The sequence below is a fragment of the Pseudopodoces humilis genome, chromosome 11 (genome assembly GCF_049639895.1).
Source record: "Pseudopodoces humilis isolate 2021_Gansu_Grassland_sample_001 chromosome 11, ASM4963989v1, whole genome shotgun sequence".
In the NCBI taxonomy this organism is placed as follows: Eukaryota; Metazoa; Chordata; class Aves; order Passeriformes; family Paridae; genus Pseudopodoces; species Pseudopodoces humilis.
The window spans coordinates 13,146,386-13,168,805 of record NC_142210.1 but is presented as its reverse complement, the minus strand read 5'-3'; the positions used below and the strand labels follow the sequence as shown (position 1 = coordinate 13,168,805).

The 22,420-nt window shown below is 51.4% G+C and overlaps 1 protein-coding gene across 1 annotated transcript in view; it reads right to left on the bottom strand.

Annotated features, from left to right (window-relative positions):
- Positions 1–371: 371 nt before the first annotated feature.
- The window catches only part of XXYLT1 (xyloside xylosyltransferase 1), a 33,886-nt gene continuing 11,837 nt past the window's right edge, over positions 372–22,420 (bottom strand). Inside the window, exons 3-4 of the mRNA XM_005527116.3 lie at positions 14,257–14,389; positions 372–2,207 (exon numbers count right to left, since the gene is read on the bottom strand). Coding sequence (XP_005527173.1) covers positions 1,811–2,207; positions 14,257–14,389 — 530 coding nt within the window. The 3' untranslated portion in view covers positions 372–1,810. The remainder of the gene's footprint in view (positions 2,208–14,256; positions 14,390–22,420) is intronic.

The window sequence follows — 22,420 nt, the reverse complement described above, 5'->3', positions numbered from 1 at the left end:
TGACACTCACAGCCACCCCAGAGCTGCTCAGTCCCCAGTAAAAGCCACGTTTGCTCATCACCCCTCCCCAGTGCTGGTGGTGACACAAGCAGCCTGGCCTGTATTTCCAGCATGGCCAAACTGATGGCAAGGTCCTGCCCTGGCATGTGAAGCCCCATGTGTCACTGGTGCCACCAGTGTGCCCCGATGATGATAATGCTGCTGGTAAGCACCAGTAACCCTCCTCATCTTTCAGGGTGCATCATCACAGTGCATTACCTGCCCCAAATCCTGCCCCACTGCAGCCTCCAGCAAGGCTGGCTGCCTTGCCTTGTACAGTGAGGCTGGATCACCTTGTTTTTTGGTGAAAATATGAGTCTAACACAGCAGGGTACCGCATCTTTCCTTCACCTTTAATCACCTCTTTGTTATTCCTTCCCTGGGGATGAGAACATACTGGAAGAGAAGGTTTTGTGCTATCTGGAAATAGATTGGTTCAGCACATCAGAGAGGGCAGGGCTCAGCATGCAGCCCATACCATAGCCTGTTGTCTCTACACATCAATTCAAGGGAGGAGAGCCTCTTCCCCAGTAAGTTCATTCACGGGCATGGGGGAAGGAGCCCAGGACACTCCTGCCACATATATGGTGTGCTCTGTTATCAGGCTAAGCCACAATCAGGTCCCCACCCCTCTCTCTTGCACGTGCACACCACACAGATGCACACACAGGGTGTAAAACAGGCTGGGCTGGAGGTGGTTAATGAGCCGTGCACATCCCTGACACAGACCTGTGTGGGAGCTCACCCGCCAGCTGGGCTCACCGAGGCAGCGTTTATTCAAGGAATAGCGTGCTCAGCCTGCAGCTCACTCATTCACAGCACAGGCAGCTCCCAGATCCTTCCAAACCAACCCTTGCTAGGGTGGTGATCTTTAAAAATCCAGCTCGTTTATTTGTATCACTGACATGGGACAGATGTGGAATAAGCTATGTGGGGCACCACACTCAACTGCCCAGCAGATACACATCAGCTACTTTTGTAATAAAAGCAGGAAGCCTCCTACTGCACAGAACTTCAGTTGTGCCACAGAAAAAACAGCTGAAGGTGTCTGACATCTGATGCTTTATTCTCGTATGAAAGGTTAAAGGCAAAGCTAGAAAAATGAACCTATTGCTACACACTCACTGAACACTTCTAGAACAACATAGGGCAGTAAAGCTTTTATTGCTAAGAACTGACGGAAGGCTTTAAAGCTTATCTAGAATTCAATTTTTGTTTGTAAGTAACCAAATTTAAAGCAGCTTTTCAGTCTTTAAAGCCCTCTTGCCTTTCTGGAATGCTTCAAAAGGAAGATGACCTGAGGACAGTGTCTGCTCTCCAGAGGGCCCAGACCAATTCTCTGCATGAGGTGCAGAAATGGGCCACCAAAGAATGACAAATGAAACCCAACTGCCTGCTGGGGACTCCTGCAGACCATCAGACAAGGCAAAGCTGCACAGCACCCAGGGAGCTGGACCCTGCCTAGTGCAAAAGCAGTGGTCTCTGATGGCCCCTTGGCTGTCCACATGCCCCAGCAGCTGAGGCACAGATGGGCACCATGGACTTTGCCAAGCAGAGCCCTAGATACGGTGGCTGTGGATGTCCTGTTCCAACAACTGAACTGCCCTTCCTCTTGGAGGGTGAGGCTACAGGCAGTGGGATACTGAATGCTCTTGGATCTAGATAATGCTGGATCAGAGCTGGTCACCCTTCCTGAAGGACTATTAGTGCAGCCACTATGGTTTTGCAGGTCTTACTGCAGTCAGAGCTGCCCCTGGGGGCAGTGAGTGCCTTAGTCTTCAGGGATTTGGGAGTTGCAGTTCCCATGGTAAATTCTGACCTCCCCCTCACACTGGAAGTACTGGTCAAACACATCGCTGTATCCATGGTCCCTCCACCATGTGCAAAGCTGCCGGTTCCATGTGCAGTCAAGCACATGGAAAAGCTCTGGATGCTCCATCCCCACCATAGTGAAGAAATCCTGGTCCCCAAGGTGGCCCTTGAAGTGGTACTTTTCTGTCAGCTTCTGCACCATAGTGGGTTCCAGCAGCTGGTTGTAGAGCTTGGATTGCCTCATGGCTTCCAGGTTCAGGAGCAGGACACCACTGTTGAAGCCTGGTAGCCCATCAGGAGGGGGCTCCCCAACTTTGGTTTGGGGGTTCTCATGGCGATACTGCCAGAAAGTGTGCCTGGAAAGAGAGGAAGAACAAGCACAGGGATGTTAGTGAGTGCAGCCTGAAGAGCAGCCACCTCAAGTCTGGGCAGGTCTGGATCACATCACAGGATCTACCACCCACCCAAGGGATCTCACCATGCTTGTCTTCTGTCTGGAGGCACCCAGCCTCTCAGAACAGCCAGTGCTTCACAGGCTGCCTCTCTTTCCATCCCCCTGCACAGGATATTGCCCAGACTTCAAACCACACTGCTTACCATCTCCTAAATCCCCTTTTGTTCCTACCAGCATCATTCTGGTGAGCCAAGTGGACACAGGATCATGTGACTGCTCACAAGGCTGTTCAGAGAGACAAAACCACATCCCCAGTGCCTTGGGTGAACCATCAGAAGTGTCCTCATTTGTCCTAAGCAAGCAGCCCAACAATTTCTTTGGCTCCTTTCTCAGTCCTGCATCAGAGAATACACCTCACCATACATACACTGGCTACTCCCACTTGCAGGAACTGAATTAATCCCATGCTATTCCCCAAGAAGCTGGATCTGCCTCCCAGAGTTGCTCACATTCAATCTGAAAGTCTTCTTCCCTGAAACAGCATCCTCTGCTGCAAAGCTGAGTACCTGAAAGCAGTCTGAGCCTGTTCTGACAGAGGAGGGCAGGAGGGACCTGTGACCCCCACTACCATCTCACAGCCCAGGGCTGCCAGCACTGCTCTCTTCTTCTAGCCCTCACACTTAAGGTAAAGTTACAGAAAGGGCTTTTTACACCTTGAAGAAGTCAAGGAGAAACACTGTTACAAAGCATAAGCCAAGCCTGCCACTGGTTCCTATTCAAACCTGTCAGATGTCATCCAAGTCTCCATGCAGCTCAAGGCAATGAGAACTTGTTGGTAGATTTAGCAACCAAATGTTTAAAGTGGTCCCATGCTTGGAAGCTGGACTCCCTCAGATGTAAGAAGATGCAGGGACATTTGCCCCTGGGACAGCTCCAGAGGCAATGCTCTCCACTGCAAGCATTTAAATTTTTCTTCTAAGAAGCCATGTTGAGCTCCCATAGGCACTTGCCCAGTGACTCCTACAGCTTGTACAGAGATCAGACTACCAAATTCATCCTTCTGGCCTGTGCTCTGGATCCCCAGCACAGCAAGACTGGCCAAGGTGACAGCCAGGATTCAACAGCCACCAGGAGAATTATCCCAGCAAAAAATGTGGATCTATTAATGATGTCAACTGTGACTATCTTTTATTTCCTGATCTGGAGAACCACTTTGTATCATGCAGCATGACTTCCTTAAAACTTTCCATTAAAGCACTGGTATTTCCCATTTCATTAAGGGTCTTTACACCACTCCCTTTCACCTGATTCAGAACCTAAAAGGTTTTTCCGAATGCCAGTTTTCCATAGAAGGAGGGCTCCGTCTTGAAGCAGTCATATCCATGCTTCCCAGGGAAGGGGAGTGGAGGATGGGCTGCCTCATCAGAGCTCATGGGCAGCAGTGCTACCTAAAGGGTAGGAACTGCCTCTGCAAAGAGCAGTTGTGTCTTGAGGACAGGCAAAGACAACTTGTGGATTGGTTCTCCTTAGAAAAGGAAGGCAAAACATTGTCCATGCATCATTAGAGGGAAGCTCAACCTGCAAAGACAAGCCACTGCCATGTACCAATTAGCCTCCCGAAGTACTCAGATCCAGGAAGTGGCTCAAGCCCACCTCTGCATCCTCTGCTTCTCCCCACCAGTGCCAAGAAAGCCATCCCCCTGCCCAGAACGTTATGCTGGAAGCTGACAGCACAGAGAGGGTAAGCAGTGCCACAGAAAGGAACACATTTCCAGCTCCACAGCAGCGAAGCTGATTCCTTTCACATTCTTACCTCCAAACACATGCTGCCCAAGCTAAGGGACAAGATTACAGCCACTGAAAACAGCCAGGACAAAAAAACTGCAAGCACACAGGCCCTCAGCATTGCGAGGCCATGGTGGGGCTAAAGCAAATCTGTATCACATGACTCAATTTTTCAGCAATGCCGTTCCCCAGATGACTTATGGACAGCTGATAACGTGCCCTTTTCTACAGGAAGAGGAGACAGACTGACAAGCAGCAATTGTTCAGCCCTTCCTCCCAGTGCAGGCCATGACAGGGCTGTCCTCCCCCAGCTGTGTGTGGGGTGTGGGGCCGGCAGGGAGGGTAGGGCCATCCCCTGGGAACGATGCTGAGGTAAGACCCAGGATATGATGAGCTGCAGGTGGCTCTGCAGTGCTGATGGTCTGGGAACCTGCTCACAGCTGAGCACAGCAGCCTGGTCCCAGGCCAGCCAAGGGAAAGGTATCCTGGCAGGGCCACTGGCAGGATACCTTTCAGCATGTCTAAAAAAATCAGCAGCTGTTTAGACAGGCTTTTTCTTGGTTTTTGTCTCTCAATCGGGTTTTGGTGCTGTTCTGTAGGGACCAGGACAGTGAAGAGCATGGCTGAAAGGCACCTCCACCCAGTTAGAAGTGGAAGGAGTGACGAATATGAGAGCATTGTTCTCTTCAGAGGAGATGGGGCTGGCAAAGCACATCAACCAGCCAAACAGCTGACACAGTCTCCACCCACTCCACTCTGTCCTGCCTGACATTGCCCCTCAGCACTCACCTCAAATTTTGGCAAAACATAAGGGGAAAACTCCAGGGGCTGGATGAGCGTGCTGTCAGGACGTGCCCTGGAGACAATCATCGAGGAACTGAACCCCAACTGGATGCAATGGAAATGTCTCCCCAACTCTGGAGTAGCCAGAATCTTTCTGGGAACAGGCAGTTCAGGCAGGGCAGTGTGTCCTCTTCTCTGTGCCCCCAGCAGCAAAAGCCTGGGCAGGAAGGCAGCTCAGAGATGCTGGCACCACCAGGATGCATCGGGGCAGGAAGCTGTTAGCCAGGAGAAAGGGAGGAGAAAGGAAGAGGAGGCATTTGGGGCTTTTGTTAACTGCTCCAACTCATCTAGATAGGAGGGAACAGAGGTGACCTGTGGCCCCAGGCCCCATGCCATGGTGCAGGGGAGCCGTGTGGGGCTTGCCGTGAGCACCCGCCTGCAGCCCCAACAGGCTTTGCTTTGAGGAGCTGTTTATAAACAGAGCCGGCGTGTGCTAGGAAACATCTGGAGAAGAGCATTTCCAAGCATTCAAACACCAGGCCCAGGCAGCCCAGATAAAAAATGCTGCTTCCAGCAGGACTTCCCTTGCTGGCCCAGCACAGGGCGCTGCGGCTGCACCTCCCCTGCCTCGCAGCTCGGCAGTCACAAGCCCTAGCTCATAGAGCTGCCATCACACCCTTCCAAACGCCTCGCTGGGGACAGCTGCCAGGGCAGGAGGGACCACTCCACCCACCAGCTGTATTCTGCAGGGCCTTCTCTTGTTTTCATGTGCAGCAAGGGACAAACAAGTAGGGGAAAGACTATGTCCAAATCTGTGTACTTCCATGTATTTATTTCGGTTCTGGGTGATGGGACAACTTCATGGGACGAGCCGAAAACCTCTGGTAAAGCAACTGGGTGCCTGAGCTGGCAGGAAAGGAAAAATGCAAGGGTTACTGCCAGCTGGGAGACCAGCAGCAAGCTGAAAGCACTTGTCCCACAGTAGACTGGGCCTATACCCATCTGATGTTCAAGAGGCTGCAACCCTGCCACACCAGCTGTGCAGCTGCCTCTGGGCTTGCTGCTGAGGATGTGGACCTTCCTCATGCATCCACATCTCCAGGAATGCCTCCCCCCACAGGCATCTGGGGAATCAAGAAGCCAGTTCAAAAAGACATGAAGTGAAATCAGACGCTAGGCCAAACCCAGGGTGGCTGTGGTTAGAAGATGCTCCTAGAAGGCTGCAGGGTGTAGCAGTGTCCACTGCATGAGCCTATGCAGCACCGTACCCAGCGAGGAAGGCTGCATGGCCTCTTCCTCACCAAAGGGGAAACAAAGCCAACAGTCATGGGATAGAGCCACAAAAATAGGGGATCTGCAAGAGTCTGGATGTAATAAGCATCCCAGAAACAGTAAGCTCCTTACTGGAGCTCACTGATTTGCTCCTACCTCTTGCCAAGTGCTGCTAGAGTTTGGGCAGCTGTCTGGGAGAGCAGGATGGGCAGCAGCAGCAGGCCAGTACCTTGAAGACGCATTTTGTCAGCAAGCCTCTTTCACAGGGTTCAGGGGCTGGAGAACTTTGAGCCCCATCCAGCCAGGCATGAGGCTCCTGGAGCAGAAGGGAAGCATGGGCTGCCAGCCATCCCTCTCTGAGCTACTCTGACAGCAGCCCTGCCAGCCCAAACACCAACGAAAACAACAAGCACACGCTCTCCTACCTCCAAATATGTTGTTCAGTTCCCGAGCCAGAACATGGATGGCTGCCGGCGTTATCCCCAGCTGCAGGCACATGCCCAGCTGGCAAACACTACTGCTCCTGTGCAATGAGCAGTGAGGCAAGTGCACCTTGCTCCCTGCTCTGTGTGCTGCCAGGACTCCCTGGGGTGGCAGGAGGACACGCACCTGGCTGTGGTCCCACCAAACAATCCCTGGCTGAGCTGCCCACCTGGTGGTTCCTGGGACCTGCAGGGCCCCAGAAAGCTGGTCAAAGAGGCAGATGTGATATGGGAGCCCCAGTGGGAAGTATGTAGTGTCCTGATGGGGACAGGGGATGTGCTTGAAATGGGAGAGAGCAAAGGGGAGACCCTGATAATAGCTTCTGAACTGCCTGGAGGAGAGGGTGTGGGCAGTGGGGAGGAGAGAGTGATGGGAATGATGGCATGGTGCATTCAGGGGGTGATGGTGGCTTTTCCCCTTTATCCTTAGCACAAAGAAAGAGCACAGCCAAGAAACTTGCCTGCGCCCTTCTCCTCTTGGCTAATCCTCACTGTGGAAGGTAGCTGTCAGCCCCTTATCATGACTGTGAAGTTAACCCTCAGGAAAAGGCCAGCTCCCCTTCCTCTCTCTTTCCTCCCACCTCCAGAAGGCATTGCTGCAATGAAGGTGGGCCCTCCCAGGTTTCTGCCATATAAAGGGAGGCAACCACCCGGGGCTGCACCCAGAGCATCATCCAACCCGTTTTCCCCCCTCCTGCCCTGGCAGCCGGACCTTGGCCTGGCGAGCTGAGCTGAGCTTTGCAACAAAGCAGCCCTTGTTGCCAATTGTTTATTTTCCATGTGCAATTGCTAAACCCCTTAAAGAGCCAGGACAGCAGGTTCAGTACCAGCTCACTCCACAGCACCTTAGCTGTAACAGCTTGTGCAATCCAGGAAATCCCAGCTCCATGCTTCTCAGGAGCACCATGTACCCAGTGATGTGCAGTGGCATCACCAATACAGCAGCACCCCTTGCCCTGCAGGGGAAAATGTCACCCCGGGGCAAAACAGTGCCAATTTCCATCCCTGGAAAAAGGGCAGGATGTGTTGGTGTGCACACCAGGACCACCTTACCCTTCTCTGACAGGTTCAGGCTAGAGATCCAGCTCAGGCAGGACCTCCAGCCCTCCCATGGAAAATACTGATGAAGCAACAGACGGAGTTCTTCAATGAGGACATCAGTAATTCCTTAATAAACTTCTCACGTAATGCACAAATTATGTCTGTACAGTGCTGGTCTCTACCACAGCCCAGCCTGCATGCCAAACTTTTAAAAGGCTTGCATTTAGAGCAGCAAATTGAATCCCACTGATGACATTTCTGAGTGGACTTAGTCCAAAAATAGGAACTCTTAAATAGATGACAAATGACAACTTGTGAACACAGCTTGTGAGCAAAACCTTTCTTTAGGACAGATTTTCAAGGATGGCCCTCCTCACCACTATATACCCCATGTATACCCCATGCCAGTGCTAAAATCATCCTTCAAATAAAGGTGGGACCATAAATCCCTGTCTGGGTCACATCAATTTCCTTCCCTCTATAGATCAAGTGCCTGTGCCAGCACAGAGCAACGACCTGTGTGTGTCACACTGTCCTCTATCAGCACCAGTACAGGAAGGGGGGCAACACATCCACAGGGATACTCTACAACACTGTGGGCTTAATTACTGCTAAAATGGCAGATTTCTATTAACAACTGAGAATAAACTCTGCTCTAGCAGTGTCCTCCTGCGTGCCTTGGAAGCACAGGCTGCCTGCTTTGGGACACCCTTGCCTGCCAATGGGACTCTCAGGAACAGGGGAGATGCTCTCCCTTCACAGAAGCTGACCAGCTGCTTAATATTATTAATACTATTTGTGCTAATCAATGCACAGTTATGGTTGTCAGATCCCATCCAATTTATTAATTGTTTTTAAATGACATTTCTAGTTTGCATCATAGTGAGAATAAATTGGACAGGTTCCTATATATTCACAGCTGTAAATAACACAACCCTTTACCTTCTTGGATAATTTTTTTAATCAGAGGTAAAAATGAATTCCTGAAATTAATTCTGCTTCCAGTTCCTTGCAGGTTCTGTCTGTTCTGTAATTTTGGCTGCTTCTTGCAGCCACTGCCCAACGATTTCTGGAACCGTTTTCCCCATGTGTCCAACAGCAGCACTTGCTACAAATCAAGTCAAAGTCTTGAAATGGTTTAAAATCCAAAGTGCACAGATTTTGAGGCTTGCAGATCTGTGGGCAGGCAGCATTGACATCACAATGGCACAAATGGCAGGCACAAAGTCTCCTGCCTTTACTCCTGAGGGGCCTGGGGAACAGAGCCCTTTGTGGAAGCCAACTCCCTGCTTCCTCAGGGCAAAAGCCCTTGGAAAAGACTAAAATCTCCAAGTCAGGGCCACCTGCCTGCATGAAAGCGCCACGAAATCAGGAAAACTCAGACAGGAGGACCTGCCTGCTGGAGATAGTTATCTTAAGTTCTGGAAAGCTCCATCACAGGCTTTAGCCCACCTGCAGTGTTATATCTTACAACCACCACTGCTGCCTCAGCTAGGGAATCCAGCTGCTCCTCGCTTGCAGCTGTCAGCCGTACTTTGTGGTTTTTTTTAGATCCCAAGAAAAGGTACAGAATGTACTGTCTCAGCCCAAACTCTCCGAGAGCCTGGCCTGGCTATGGATTTAGCATTAGCCTGCTCACAGCCCAGGATAACTCCTTTCCTCTTCCAAACATCTGACAAAGTGAGTTAGGGCCAGTGCTGTTGAGGTTCCAGCAAACACCCAGCACTGCAAGTGCTGCGGCTCCACGGCTGGAGCTGCACAGTCCTGCTTCCACCCATTAATTGGCTTCTCTGGGTCATTTCAGCAGCTCTCAAACAAACAAAATGTGTGTCACTGAGCTCACAGCACACTAACAGCAGCTCCCACATGATCACAAGCAGAAACAAAGCTTTTCCTTTCTACAAAATAATGTCCTGTTTGAGTTCTCCCTACATTTCAGGCAGAGGCAAAGGCGAATGGCCTTGCAGCCACACAGGGATCCAAGTGTCAGCCCTTTGTAGTCTGTAGCTGCCCCTTTGATGTAGATATCCTTTCCTTTTACTGGACAAATTTTATCATTTCCAACACTGGATTCCCAAGATGCCTCAAGCTTTAATTAGCTTCTTGACATGGGGACAGCAGTAAAGATCTCACCCAACACAGAAGTGGAGGCAGCAGCCACCCTTCCAGCCCCAGCTGTGTGCATTCCTGGACCTGTGAAGCTCTGGGACTTCTTCTGAGGTCCATCTTCACAGCAGGTATCTTCCTCCTACCTGGAGAGGGTAAAAGCACCCATCTGAAGACCTGTGGGTTAGGTCCTCCCTGTTGCCAGCAGACCATTCCTTCCCAAGAACACATCCAAGGGGAGCATGATGGGGGCAGTGCTGAGGGCCCTAGGTGGTGCTGGCTCACTGGTAGGCACACAGAGCCCACTACCAGTGCCAGCAGCAGCAGTGCTTAGGCAGAGAGGAGGCTGGGATGGTTGTGGGGATGGGAGCAGGGAGCATGGTGTGGCACACGGGCCCGGGGTCAGGCCAAGGCTGCTGAGAGCAGCTGTGCAATCGATACCACTGCTCTGCCTCCTCTCACATGCCACCAGTGTGAATGGAGGGATCTATAACCAGGAAACATAGTAAGAATAGAGCTTAAGCTCTGCCTTTAGTAATGTGAGAGCTTTCAGGACTTTTTGGAGAGTGCCACAGTATTTCTCCATTCTATTCCTCTCAACCACAGGGCTGCTTTGAAATGAGGAGTCCTATCCCTTTTGCACCTGGCAGCACTGAGCTCCTGTGTCCGGGAACAAGTGCTGAGCCAAGCCAGGCTGGCAGGGAGGCACAGGTAGGTCTGGGCTACACTGGTGTGAGGATGCCATCATGGTGCCTTGATGGAGACCCTGGTATGCCCCAGGTGCAGCCCCACTGCTCACACCTGGCCAGGAGGCTGAGAGGCAGCAGGCCATGCTTCCATCACCACCCATAGCCCAGCTACACTGCTGGGAACACAGCTGAGCTGCTCCACAGGTCCGGCATGCTCCCACACACCCCCCAAGGACAGTGACCTGCCTACCCATCTGGTCACTCCCATGCAGGCTGCATCTGCAATGCTTCTCTGCATGTTTCTTAGCAAGGCTTATGAGCACCAGAGAGACTGGACTTCTTAATTTGACCAAGACCTGGCACGGAAGGCTCAGTGCAACATAAATATTTATACAGACCATTATCACTCTGTGTAGCCTGGTGGGCAGCACTGGCCAGCACAACTGCTGCAGGGGACAACAGGCCTATTAATTAAGGTTATGACTCTGAAGAAGCACCTTCTTGCATGGAAAGCCTTTTGGATGATGCAAACTTCAGATGCAGAATCTAATCTTTACATCAAAATCAGTACCACTGAAGCCAGAGCTCCTGATCTTGCCCACAGTGTGTACCCTCTGCAAGTATATACATGAGCAGGCATAAGTCAGCCTGGGAAGAGGCTCTTCTGCAGACCGATATTCAAACAGCCTGGCAGGAGGAATCCAGTGCTGCCACAGAAAACCCACAAGCATCTAGGAGGCTGCTGCACAGTACCAGGGTCCTCAACAACCCCACCATAGGGACAGCTTCTTGTGGGATGAAGCTCTGCCTGCAACCCTGTCCACAGAGGTGTTGACCATAGCCCAAGTCCCACATTGGATCCAAACGCCACAGGAAGGACAACACATCTGACAGGGTGCCTCTTTTCCCTGCTGTGGCTGGAGAGATGGAAACCTGATGCTGATGGCCTCAGACCTCAGATCACTTCCTGCACATGACATGGGCTCCTGCCACCTCCCCCCTGCATCCAGGACTTCCTGCCAGACATTGCAGGGTGATCCATACCCAGCTTCAGCAGAAGCTACTGCTCTCCACAGGCCACTCCAACTCACCCTGAATGTCCCTGAAGGACAGGCCAACCCCAGACTGTGCAACAGTTAAATCCCAGCACTGGCCTAGCAGGAGGGCCAGGAGATCCTGTTGCTCAGAGAAATGTGTTTGTCCAAGACAAACAGTGGCCAGGCATTGTTTCAGCATGAGTCAAGCGAGTGGAAACACTCCCGTGCCATCCTGTTTTGCTGTCTGGAGGTTTCCCCTACCTTCAGGATATGCAGACAGGCTCCGGGATGTTTCCGATTTGCTGTTCTCTTACTCCTGTTTCCCGTGAATGTCTGTACCCAGCGCTGCTTGCTGCACCAGCAAAGCAGCCTGAGCCTTCTGCAGCCCCAACCTGTGCCTAGAAAGTGCAGCCCAGAGCCAGGCAGCCAATGGGCAGCTGATGGAAACAGACGGTGGACTGATCTCCATCCATCTTTCCTATGGGGCTTACCCTGCCCCAGATAATTGAGTCCACAGGTCCATGAGCAAGCTCAGGACAGCTCAGGTCCTCTGATGCTTTGGAGCAAAGCTAGTGCTGCAGAGAGCTGTGTGAAATGGTGAGGAAAACATAAGTGGCAACAGAGACCCCACTGTCACCCCGTAATCCTCTTCCCTCCCCACAACCATTTTCCCAACTAATGCTTCAAGTCTGCACACATGGCAAACAACACAGCTGGAGCTGACACCTCTTATTTTACACCTACAACATGTTCTTATCTTTCTAAAATATAAAAATAGTAAAGGTTTAGTTTTTTTTACAAAGACATCCATGCTTTGTCAGCTCATGTTTGTGTCTGGAAACCCTTTTAGCAGTGAGGTGCAAGCCCCACAGGGTGCAGGGCTTGGCAGGAGGGCAGGCTGGAGTTTGCACAGCTCACCCCACAGCGGGTGATCTGGCGACAAGAAGGATCAGGAACTTGTTTTCACATGAAGATCAAAACAACACAAGAAGAAAAGCACAACATAGCCCAAAGTGACCCAGAACGTCAAAACTTCAACAACAGAAAGTTCATCCCAAAAATGCAGCCTATGAGGGCTGTTACTGCTTGGCATGTTTGTCCCCACTGCGGGTGGCAGGAGGGAGAGAACATGGCTATGGCTTGGGTCAGGTATTCAGTGCTCAGCCCCATGATCCCATGCCTTGTCCCCTGCCATGCTGAAAGGCTCTCCAGCGGAGCACCCCAAACCTTAATTCAGTCCCCTCCAGGCACGCCCGGCCCCACAAACCACATCCAGGCAGCAGATCACCATCTCCACTCCCTAGTTATGCACTGAAATAATGCAAAACCCTGCAGAGACAAAAACAAAGTGATTCCACCCTGCACTAACTGTAGGCAAATGAATGCTTGATTTACCCTGTTCCAGGCTGCACCACTAACGACAGGGATCTGCCCTGCCAGGCCAACCGAGGCTACAGCCCCACAGCCCTGTGGCCACTCTTGGCTGCAGCTCTTCCTTCCATCCCCCTTTAAGCTCTAACAATTGGATATGATTAACTGGGCCTGGATTTGCCATTCTGGGCACCAAAATCCTGTGAGGACACCCAAAGCAGATACAGTAGCCCTCTACTCTCTGAGCATGGTGCCATCCTACGGAGACAAGACCTATGCATCCGTGTTCCTCTAGTCCCAGCTCTTCCTGCCAACAGTACCAATCAGGAGAGAGGCAACACTTATATCACAGAGAGAGAGATGTCTTTTTTCCAGCTCAGGAATAGTGGTGACTTCTGCAGTTTGAGCAATCACATTCTCTCATATGGTTTAGGTGGTGATTAACGACCATCAGTCCCCTGTTGATGAACTTCTCTCTGATTCTACCCCCTTCTCATCTGGATGCACAAGCAGCAAAAAAGGCTGGTCCAGATCTTTGCAGCTCAGCCTTTGCCCAAGAGTGCTGCTGGTCATGTCTTACAAGGCTCAGTAGGGAAGTAGGCTTCCAGTAGGGAAGGAAAAGACATACAGACCTCTTACACTTTTTTATCTTTCTCCAAGAACTTTTCCATTAGGATTAGAAAATCTAGCCAAGTCATCTCAGATGCTCAAACTCAGCTCTGCTAAGATCCATTAAGGCATCCTGGAATGATCATCTGATTTACCCTGGATTAAAAGAAAACTGAGGTCCATCCTTGGAACAATGCAGGCTAAACCAAACCAATTTCTCTAAGCACCTAGAAATATCTGTGTCCCTGAATCCCACCAGTGGTCCATGAGTGGGAAGGACTGGGCCACCCCTTCATGAGTGGTTTCCAGCACAGTGATCAGTGGCTGGTGGACCACGGGTCTGAAGAGCAAGGAACCATGAGGCCACTCTCATGCTTGCCCAGGCCAGCAAGAGGTGACCATTCAGCCTTCCCTGCTGCATTGCACTGACACTCCAGGGGCCCAGAACCTCACTGTTGCCCAAACTCAATCGCTACTCTCTGCAATACTCTCAGCCAAAACTTCTGAGTGCCAGCACACAAACAATTACAGCACCTCAGCAGGCCTGGCTGGGCAAACATACCTCTAGATGATCCAGGCATGGATTCTGGCACTGCTTATCAAGAATTTGGCTCTGGAAGTCTTGTGATGGTGTGTGAGAACAAGCAAACAAACCACAGCAACACTGTACCCTTTGTTCATAACAACTTACAAGTTCCACATTAAGTCCCCCTGCAGGATTAAAGCAGGGAGAGCACTGCTCCCTAGGATTTTTTTCTGAAGAGCAACCTGAGTTGAAGAGAAGCCACCAGCCACCCATTGCTCACTCCCTGCTCCCCACAGGGAGGGGTCTGTACCTGTACACTGGCTGCATTTCCCTGGCAATCCCAATGACTGCTCCCTCCGGGAAGTTGTCAAACTCATCAAACAGGTCTCGGATGTTGGTCTTGTACTTCAGGTCCAAGTCTACCTGGATGATCTGTGTTATTTCTGAAAGCACAAAGAGGAAAAATCAGCAGTATAAAACAAAACTGTAACCTGTGATTACCAGCAGCTACTGGAGGAACAATGAGGATTTGGTGCAGTCTGCTCCATGGGCAAGACTCGACCAACTCAGAGAAAACACAATCCAGCTGCAACCTCTGCATGAAGCAAACAAACTTCAACCATCATGAAGCATTTACCACTGTATGTTTACTTCAGAAATTATTTCTAGTGACCCCCTGCTTCTATTCATTCTCTCCTTTCTTCCAGAAAACTGGTTTTCCATATAACTGACAAAAGCAAGAGGTAGCTTCAACCCAGCCTCTCTCCCTTTCTGGAAGTGCTTCTGTAGTGGCAGCCCCACAAAATCCCATGTTTACTTTTAGCTACCAACTCCATGAGCGTTTCCCACCTCCAGCCCAGAGAGCATCCATCCCTGGTCCAACATACCAAAGCAATTCCCATCATGGACAACATCTGTTTGCCACATGACACCTCCAGTATGACCTGCACAAACCCATTAGCTCCCAGCAGCTTGCCATGGGCTTCGCTGAGGAAGAGATTACAGCCCTCTGCCTGCACAGAACTGCTGGTGATCTGCAGCAGCCAAGAAGATTTTATTATTGCTGGTGTTACCCTCCCAGAGGCAAGGGGGCCTGTGAAGACATGGAAGCATCTTCCACTTGCAGTGAGACATTAAGAGAAAGGAAAGGCTGGAGGACATAATTCTCAAGGCTGGGCCTGAGATCATTAACAGAGTCAGGTCCCTGCCCAAATTTGTCCCAGTCTCCTCTGCAGCACACAGGACTGAAAGACGGAGATGCTGCTTGGGAGAGTGTGCAGGAGATGTGCTTTGACAAGACTGCTCATCCCAGGCAGATCTGGGGATGCTGCATGGATTGCAGCAGGCCAAGTGCAATGCAGCAAGTGCAAACACTACAAGAGATCAAGCCATCAGATGGGATCTCCCAGCCACAAGCAAAGCCATGGTCATCTTCTGGCCAGGCCAGCACAGCCCTTCTCACGGACTGTGAATGGAGCTATCCCCAGGGCATTATGTAATGCCCCCTCTATTTATACGTGTTATAAAAGCCAAGAGCAAATTGGCCAGCTTGCTTAGCACTTGGCACTAATTGGATTGTAAGGCCATGTTAACCTGTTTCGGTCCCACTCATCATGCACAGGTGCCCTTACAGCTCTCTGCAGGCTAGACCTGCCTGTCACCACCTCTTCCAGAGTAGCAAACAAAACCTTTATCCTTCCTCCTGTTCAGTACCTGCAGGCAGGGCTTCCCATCAGGCTGCTGTTGCTGGGGCAGTGCCCATGCTCCATCCTTCCCACTACCATGCTTCCTCATCCCCTCACCCTGTTGTGCTCGGGACAGGCTGCTGGCTACACCTGGCTGCTGAGAGCAGGAGGCAATTGCTCTGCTTTCAGCCCCCAAAGCCACCATGGGACTAGAGACCCAGAGGCACCAAGAGCAGCCAGGCACCAGCAGTTATCCCCCAGCACAGGAGTGCAGTTTTGCATTTTTGAGCGTTCATTGCTTGGTGTTTGTGTTTCAAGCAGATGCTGGGCTGTACAGCAGCTCTGAATTTTTTGCAGATCTTGCACTAATCTGAGACTCTTGGCAGTTGGTCATACCTACCACATTGTCCTCATTTAAGAACAAAAAGGCCCTGTGAGGTTAAGCAAGAAATATACTGCTTACACTGCGAAGCACCCAAGCAGAAATATAAATCAAGGAGAAATAGTATCTAAGCTACAACTTGGGCTGCATCTCAATTTATTTTTTTAACATCCATCATGCTCTATCTGCTAAAGGGAAAGGCCATGCTCCCTTCAGCCATCAGTACGGCAATCCTCAGGCCTACCTAGTATTTACCATCAACATAATCCTCTGTTTGCAAAGATTTAAACCCCAGGCACAGTAATTCACCACAGGCTAAAGCAGGTCTTGACCTGAAAGCAATTTCCCCCAGCCTTCTGAACTGCCTCAGAAATGCCCAGTGCAACTCAAGTATATGAATCAGCAGAGCAGTGGATTTCTGCAATGGGGAACAAAACATGTATACCAAATGCACCAAACCTCTTCAGTGGTCCAAACTACAGTGGGCAAGCCCCCAAATCCTAAACATTACCACACTTGAGAATACCCAGACTGGTCACAAAATCCCAGGACAAGAAGACCTTGGACTTACAGCACAAGCTCAGCTCCATGGAAATGTGGGGAGCCTGAGCCCTACAAAGTACTGCTGAGGCTGGAAAGAAGGGATGGGATTCCCAGAGGCATCCCTGCACCAGTCACCCTAGTGCACAGCAGCCGTATGACGCCTCATCAGGTTTCAATTAACTGAGGCACGTCATCCTATTGTTCTCTAAAATTATAGACGAACACCAACTGCAATTAATCACAATGGAGAATGAAAGGAGCTGGAGTAGGCTCCAATTCCAACCCTGCCTGCCCCAGCACCTCCACGGGTGAAAGGCTCTGGAGGGTCCCTGTGCAACCCAGCGCATGCTGCCCAGCCAGCTGTCCCCAGAAGCCTTGGCTGAGCAGGGAGCTGAGCACAGCTGCAGTGCCAGGCAGGGATGCCAGTGCCACAAGAAGCCCAGCATGGAGACACACAGTTTACATACACAAACACCCTGGGTTCTCCATCCTGCCCTTCATTAGAGGCTTCCCATGTTTGGCTCACCCCATCACACTGGTCCGTGCTATGCCCTGTGTTTCCCCCAGGAAATACTCACTAAGAAATTTGACCCAGAAAGCACCAAGTACCTTTTTTGTTTTAATTTTTTGAAATTTTAATTTTTTTTTGTTAAAGCAAGCATGAATTGCAACAGTGAGACATAAGTTAGCATGGGCAACATTAAGCATCACTTTGCCAGATGCAGCTTGCACGCACAGATTAATGGCTGGGATGATTTCTCTGCTTAGGACTGGCAAGGGGCCAGGCACTAGTATTTATGATGTATCATGCTCTTTCGCCCTTCTACCAAGTGCTTTGTCCTGCCTGCCCATGTGGGGGTGGAGGAATCGTGTGCTCTCTTAGACACAAGATGCTCAGAGAGATCCAGTTGTAAATGTAGGAAAAGCTGACTGTTCTGCTCAGTAGTGAGTTTTTTAACTTTGCCATACTGTGTAATATGTCTTCACTCTGTCTCCACTCTGTTCAGCTCCAGCTCTTCCAGCCATGGCATGGAAAGGGGACTTCCAGAGCCACTCAGAGCAGAGATGGTCTCCATTAGCAGTGACAGCTTTATAGCACAGGTTGGCCCCATTTAAAGCTTGTAATCTCTTACTGCAGCCTACAGCAGGGCTGTGCTCCAGGCTTGGCTCAAAACTTCCCCCGGCTCTGTACAGAGGAGAATGGCCAGGTTCAGAGATGCCTCATCCCACAACCTCATCCACTGAGGGAGCAGAGGCAGGCAGAGGTCATATTCCCGTGTCCCACTGCTGCACATTCTCTGCCAGAACCCAGTGGGGCTATGACAGCACACAGACAGGCACCCCATTGGTGTTCTAACGGGCACAGCAAGTTGTCTGGATGCTCTGAAAAGCACCCAGGAGCCCCTGTGGCAGGGGGCAGCTTCTGCAGCAAGTCTAACAGCCTTTCCCAGGAAGCATGGACCCCAAAAACTGCCCCAGGGCACAGCAGGGATAGAGGAGGTGTGCAGTGAGCCAGGCCAGCCCACCACTGGAGTGACACGTAGGAGCAAATTTGGTCTAAATGAGCAACCTGATCTACCAGCTAACACAGCTGTCCCTGGCAGGGGGGCTGGACACAGATGAACTTTAGGGTCCCTTCCAACCTAAACCATTGTAAAATTCTATGAAATTCCTCTTCCCAGAAATGTCAGGCAGGATCATGAATGGCAGCAGGGGGCATAGGGAGGAGATGAGCTGCTTTGACAGACCTAGCCAGGGTTCTGGGGATGTCATGCAGTGAGCAATCAGCAGAAGCTATTACCCCTCCAGCCCTTTAGGACCTGCTCCCATTGTTCAGAGCAGCCTACAGATGGGCAGTCTTGAACCTGCCCAAGGTATAGGGACCACTTTCCCCTGAGATGAGAAGATGGACTCTAAAAGATGTAAATATTTGGTTTATAATTACAGGACTATGGAACAAGGGTTAGGTGAAGTGGAGATGCAAAGGCAGGAACCTGCTGAGAGCAGCACAGACTGTTCTGCAGCCAAAGTACTTTATGCTCATCCCAACAACTTTCTCTGTATAAGGGTCACTCCCCTGGCAAAGCTGAGCCCAGACAGCAGGAGCAGGGCTGGGGTCTAAGTGCTGGCCTTGGCTCCAAATCCGGGGAAGCAGCATGCCACCACTGGCAGTGGAGAGGGAAGAGTTGTGTCCAGGAACTTATTAGTGAAATGGAGAGCTGCAATCACAGCACAAAGGGCAGAAGCTGTCCAGCAAACAGTGCAGTCTAAATCATTGATAATTGAGCAGTGGTTTAATAGATGTAGAGTAGAAGCAAGAATTGAAATACTGCATGTGCTATAACTCTCCAGCCCACTGACAGGCTCATGTTAGCATAAGCTCAGCCCCCTCAGAAAAATCCTGCCTGCAGCTGGTCTGGCAAAGGAGATGCTGCAAGCAATAGTGGGATACCAGGAGGGGACAGAACACCACCCCACCAGGCTGCACTGTGCCCAAATCTCACACACACTCTGGAGGCAAACACCTGTCACCAAAGCTGGTGGTAATTTGGCTCTGCTCCCACCATCCTCTACACTGGCACCTCCATGTGTTTCAACAAACCTGTCTTTAAGGAATTAAGCATTCTGATGCTTACATAGAATCATGGAATTATTTAGATTGGAAAAGACCTTTAAAATCATTGAGTCCAGCTGTTAAACTGGGACTCAGCACGTATCAGGTGGGAGCACCTTGACCTCCCCACACCTCCTCTGCATCACAGCAGTGACTTTTGGAGCCATAGGTACTTTAAGAGGTGAGATCAACAAGGGCACTGCAGGGACTGCTGACGCAGGCAGACCACCTTGCCTTTTCCCATGGAGCCAGCATTTGCCAGTCCTGCAACACAGGGAGGCAAGACCCTGCTCCATCCTTCAGGAGGCAGCCCAGGGTGGTGGCTGGGTGATGGCCTGGCAAGGGCTGGGACTGGGAGCAGCTGGAGGCAGAGCAGCTCAGAGAACCTTTTACAGGGTCAGCAGCAGCTGCACCCAGCATGGGTGACACAGTGCAGCCAAGTGACAGGAGTGTCCCCTGCAGCTCTGGTGTTGTGGGGCTGCAGTGGGCTGTGGGGAAGGGCCAGGGGGTGGCTGTTCATTTTGCCACTTGACTTGGACCACCAGAAGGAAGAGAGTCAAGCAACCAAAGCTCTCCGAGTTGGAGTCAGAAGGGCTGGGGATCTCAGGTCTGCTGGTCTACAAATGCTGGGCACACCTGCACAGCTGCCCCTCTAACTCTCTAAATCGCTTTGAGCAATGTTTTTTTAAGTCAGGTTTTTTCAGCTGTCCCCATCATGACAGGACAAGATCCCAAGGGAAGAAGGAACTGTGAAGGACCAGCAGTGACTTAGATGGCTGCGTTGGGCAATAACCCTCCTGGAGCATGGCAGCAGCCGCCAGCTCTAGCGGGCAGCGTGCCTGCAGGAGCAACGTGCGGATCCACAAAGCTGCCTGTGCTGGCTGTGAAACCAGGATCCTCCGCCCTCACTGGCTCAGAAAGATGTGTGGCCAAGAAAAACTCCACTCCCACAGCCAGCACCATGGCCAAGCATAGATACAGAGTGGGTGACAGGCTCCAGAGGTCCCTGTGCAACCCAGAGGGTACTGCCCAGCAGCAGCAGCCAGCTGTCCCCAAAAGCCTCAGCTGCAGCAGGGAGCAGAGCATGAGAACAGCTGCAGTGCCAAGCAGGGATGCCAGCACCTCAACAAGCCTAGTGTGGAGGCACACAGTTTATTTACACAAACATGCTGGGTTCTCCATCCTGCCCTTCATTAGAGGCTCCCTGGGTTTGGCTCACCCCCCGCACTGGCAGCTGCCCCTGGCTGCTCTCCCTGCTGCTGTCAGCAGGGTTGTGAGCAGCTTCCTCTCTGGCTGTGTGCTCCCCTGGCCAGGCCTTGTTTTCTCCACACGCAGCCTCCCCTCTGCGCCCAGGATTAATCACTGCTGCCTGCCCAGCTGACCTCGGCAGCACCGGAGAGCCTCGCCCAGAGGAAACAGCCAAGGCAGGGGCACACATGCACGTGTGCAAGCATGACATGCTCCTCAGAGCTTGCAGCCACTGTGCTGGCAACTGGGGGGGGCTGCAGACCCCTTTCCCAGGACATGGTGCTGCTCCAGAGCCTACCCTCCCAAGAGAAGATGATGCTACAAAGCCCTGCACCAGCAGAGCTCGCCAGGCTTACCTTCCAGGTGCGTGCTTTCAACACAGGTCCTCACATCTGCCATGTAGCCAAGGGTCCCCTCCGCTCCTTGGGACAGCCCAGCAGCCACCTTCCCACCAAACAGCCTCCCTCTCTGCACACAGAGCTCCAGGGAAGCGCAGGAGCTGATCTGCCCGGCTGCTAACCAGGTTTCTGCAGCACTGATTAGGCACCCGGCAGAGCAGAGCTGTGGCTGTAGCACAGCAGCTAATCAGCCTATCAGCTAATTAAAAAATTAGGCTGTCTGCTAGAGATAAATGACAAATCATTGCTACCACCCACGCAGGGCAGGTACCTGGGTGAGCTCAGGGGTCTGGAGCAGCAACAGTGTTCCCAGGTATTGACAGTAGCATCACTTTGATCGCCTTGCTCCACACACCCTGCAGCCATCTCCTGAGGGAAGGGGAAGACTCAGCAGGAGATGGATGTGTTTTGTTCCAGGAAATTAATTTTTCCTGAGCATCCAAGTGTCCTCTTGTAATCTATCAAGGTCTGAGGGACTAATATTTAGCAGTACTCAACACCTTGACTCTTAACTGGACTCCAAGGCAGCAACATCACTAAGCAAGCAATAGGTTTCAGGATGGAAGTGCTGTTTACCTTGTATTTAATATCTGCTACTGCTGGGGGAAGAGTGTAAAAACACTTTTTGGAGCAGGAGGAAGAGCAGCAGGAAATCTTTTAATCAGACAAAATAAGGTTTGATTCCAGGTTGCTATAAATTACAAAACAGTGGATGGAAACCTGTGAACTAATGAGCAGGTGAGATGGAAAGGGAAACCAAAAAGAGATACAGGAAAATAAATTTTCCAGGCTCACATTCCAGTTAACTCCACACACTGGGGGAAAGGGCTGCAGGCAGATTTTGTCCTTGTTTCTTCCTGCTAAGCTCTAATGAGCAGGGAGAGGCTGTGGAGGGGAGCAGCCCTGGCATCAACACTGGGTGACCTCCAGCAGCTTCCAGCCCCTTGGGGACGGGGCAGTAGGTCTGGCTGGGGAGAGGAGAGCAGCACCCACCACAGCACCAGGTGATGAGATCCTGCTGCTCCATAGGAGCAGGGGGAGCAGCCAGCCCTGGCCTGACAGATCTAGGACATCCAAAAATAATCGATGGTGGCACTGCAGCAAGGGGCAGGCAGTGGAAATTATGAGAAGTGACACTACCCCCGGGGGCTGCAGGCCACGTTGGCCCCAGAGGCAGCAGTGCCACAGGGAAGGGGTCTGTGCTGTGATGCAGCATCCAGGAGGCTTCCAGGCACTTGCTGAGCAGCAGCCACATCCCCTTCATCACAGAAGCCCTTCCTGGCACCTCCTGCACACCAGGGCTGGGGCCAAGGCACTTTCCTGCCAGGAGAACCATGTCCCACAGGCAGCCAGATGGGGTTAGCAGTTCATCTCAGCAGAAATGGACCCTTCTACAGGACCACAGCCTCCAGTGTTTACCTGGGGTGGGCTTATTCAGAGGTCTGCTGTTGTCTGCTCCTGAAAAGCATCATGAAAACAACTCTCTCAGCACAACAGGCTCACCCCAGTAAGGAACAATGGCTGGCACAGCTATCCCTATTGCTCACCAAATGAACACTCCAGCATCTTCCCTTCCCATCACAGGATCTGACATAAGTGCATGC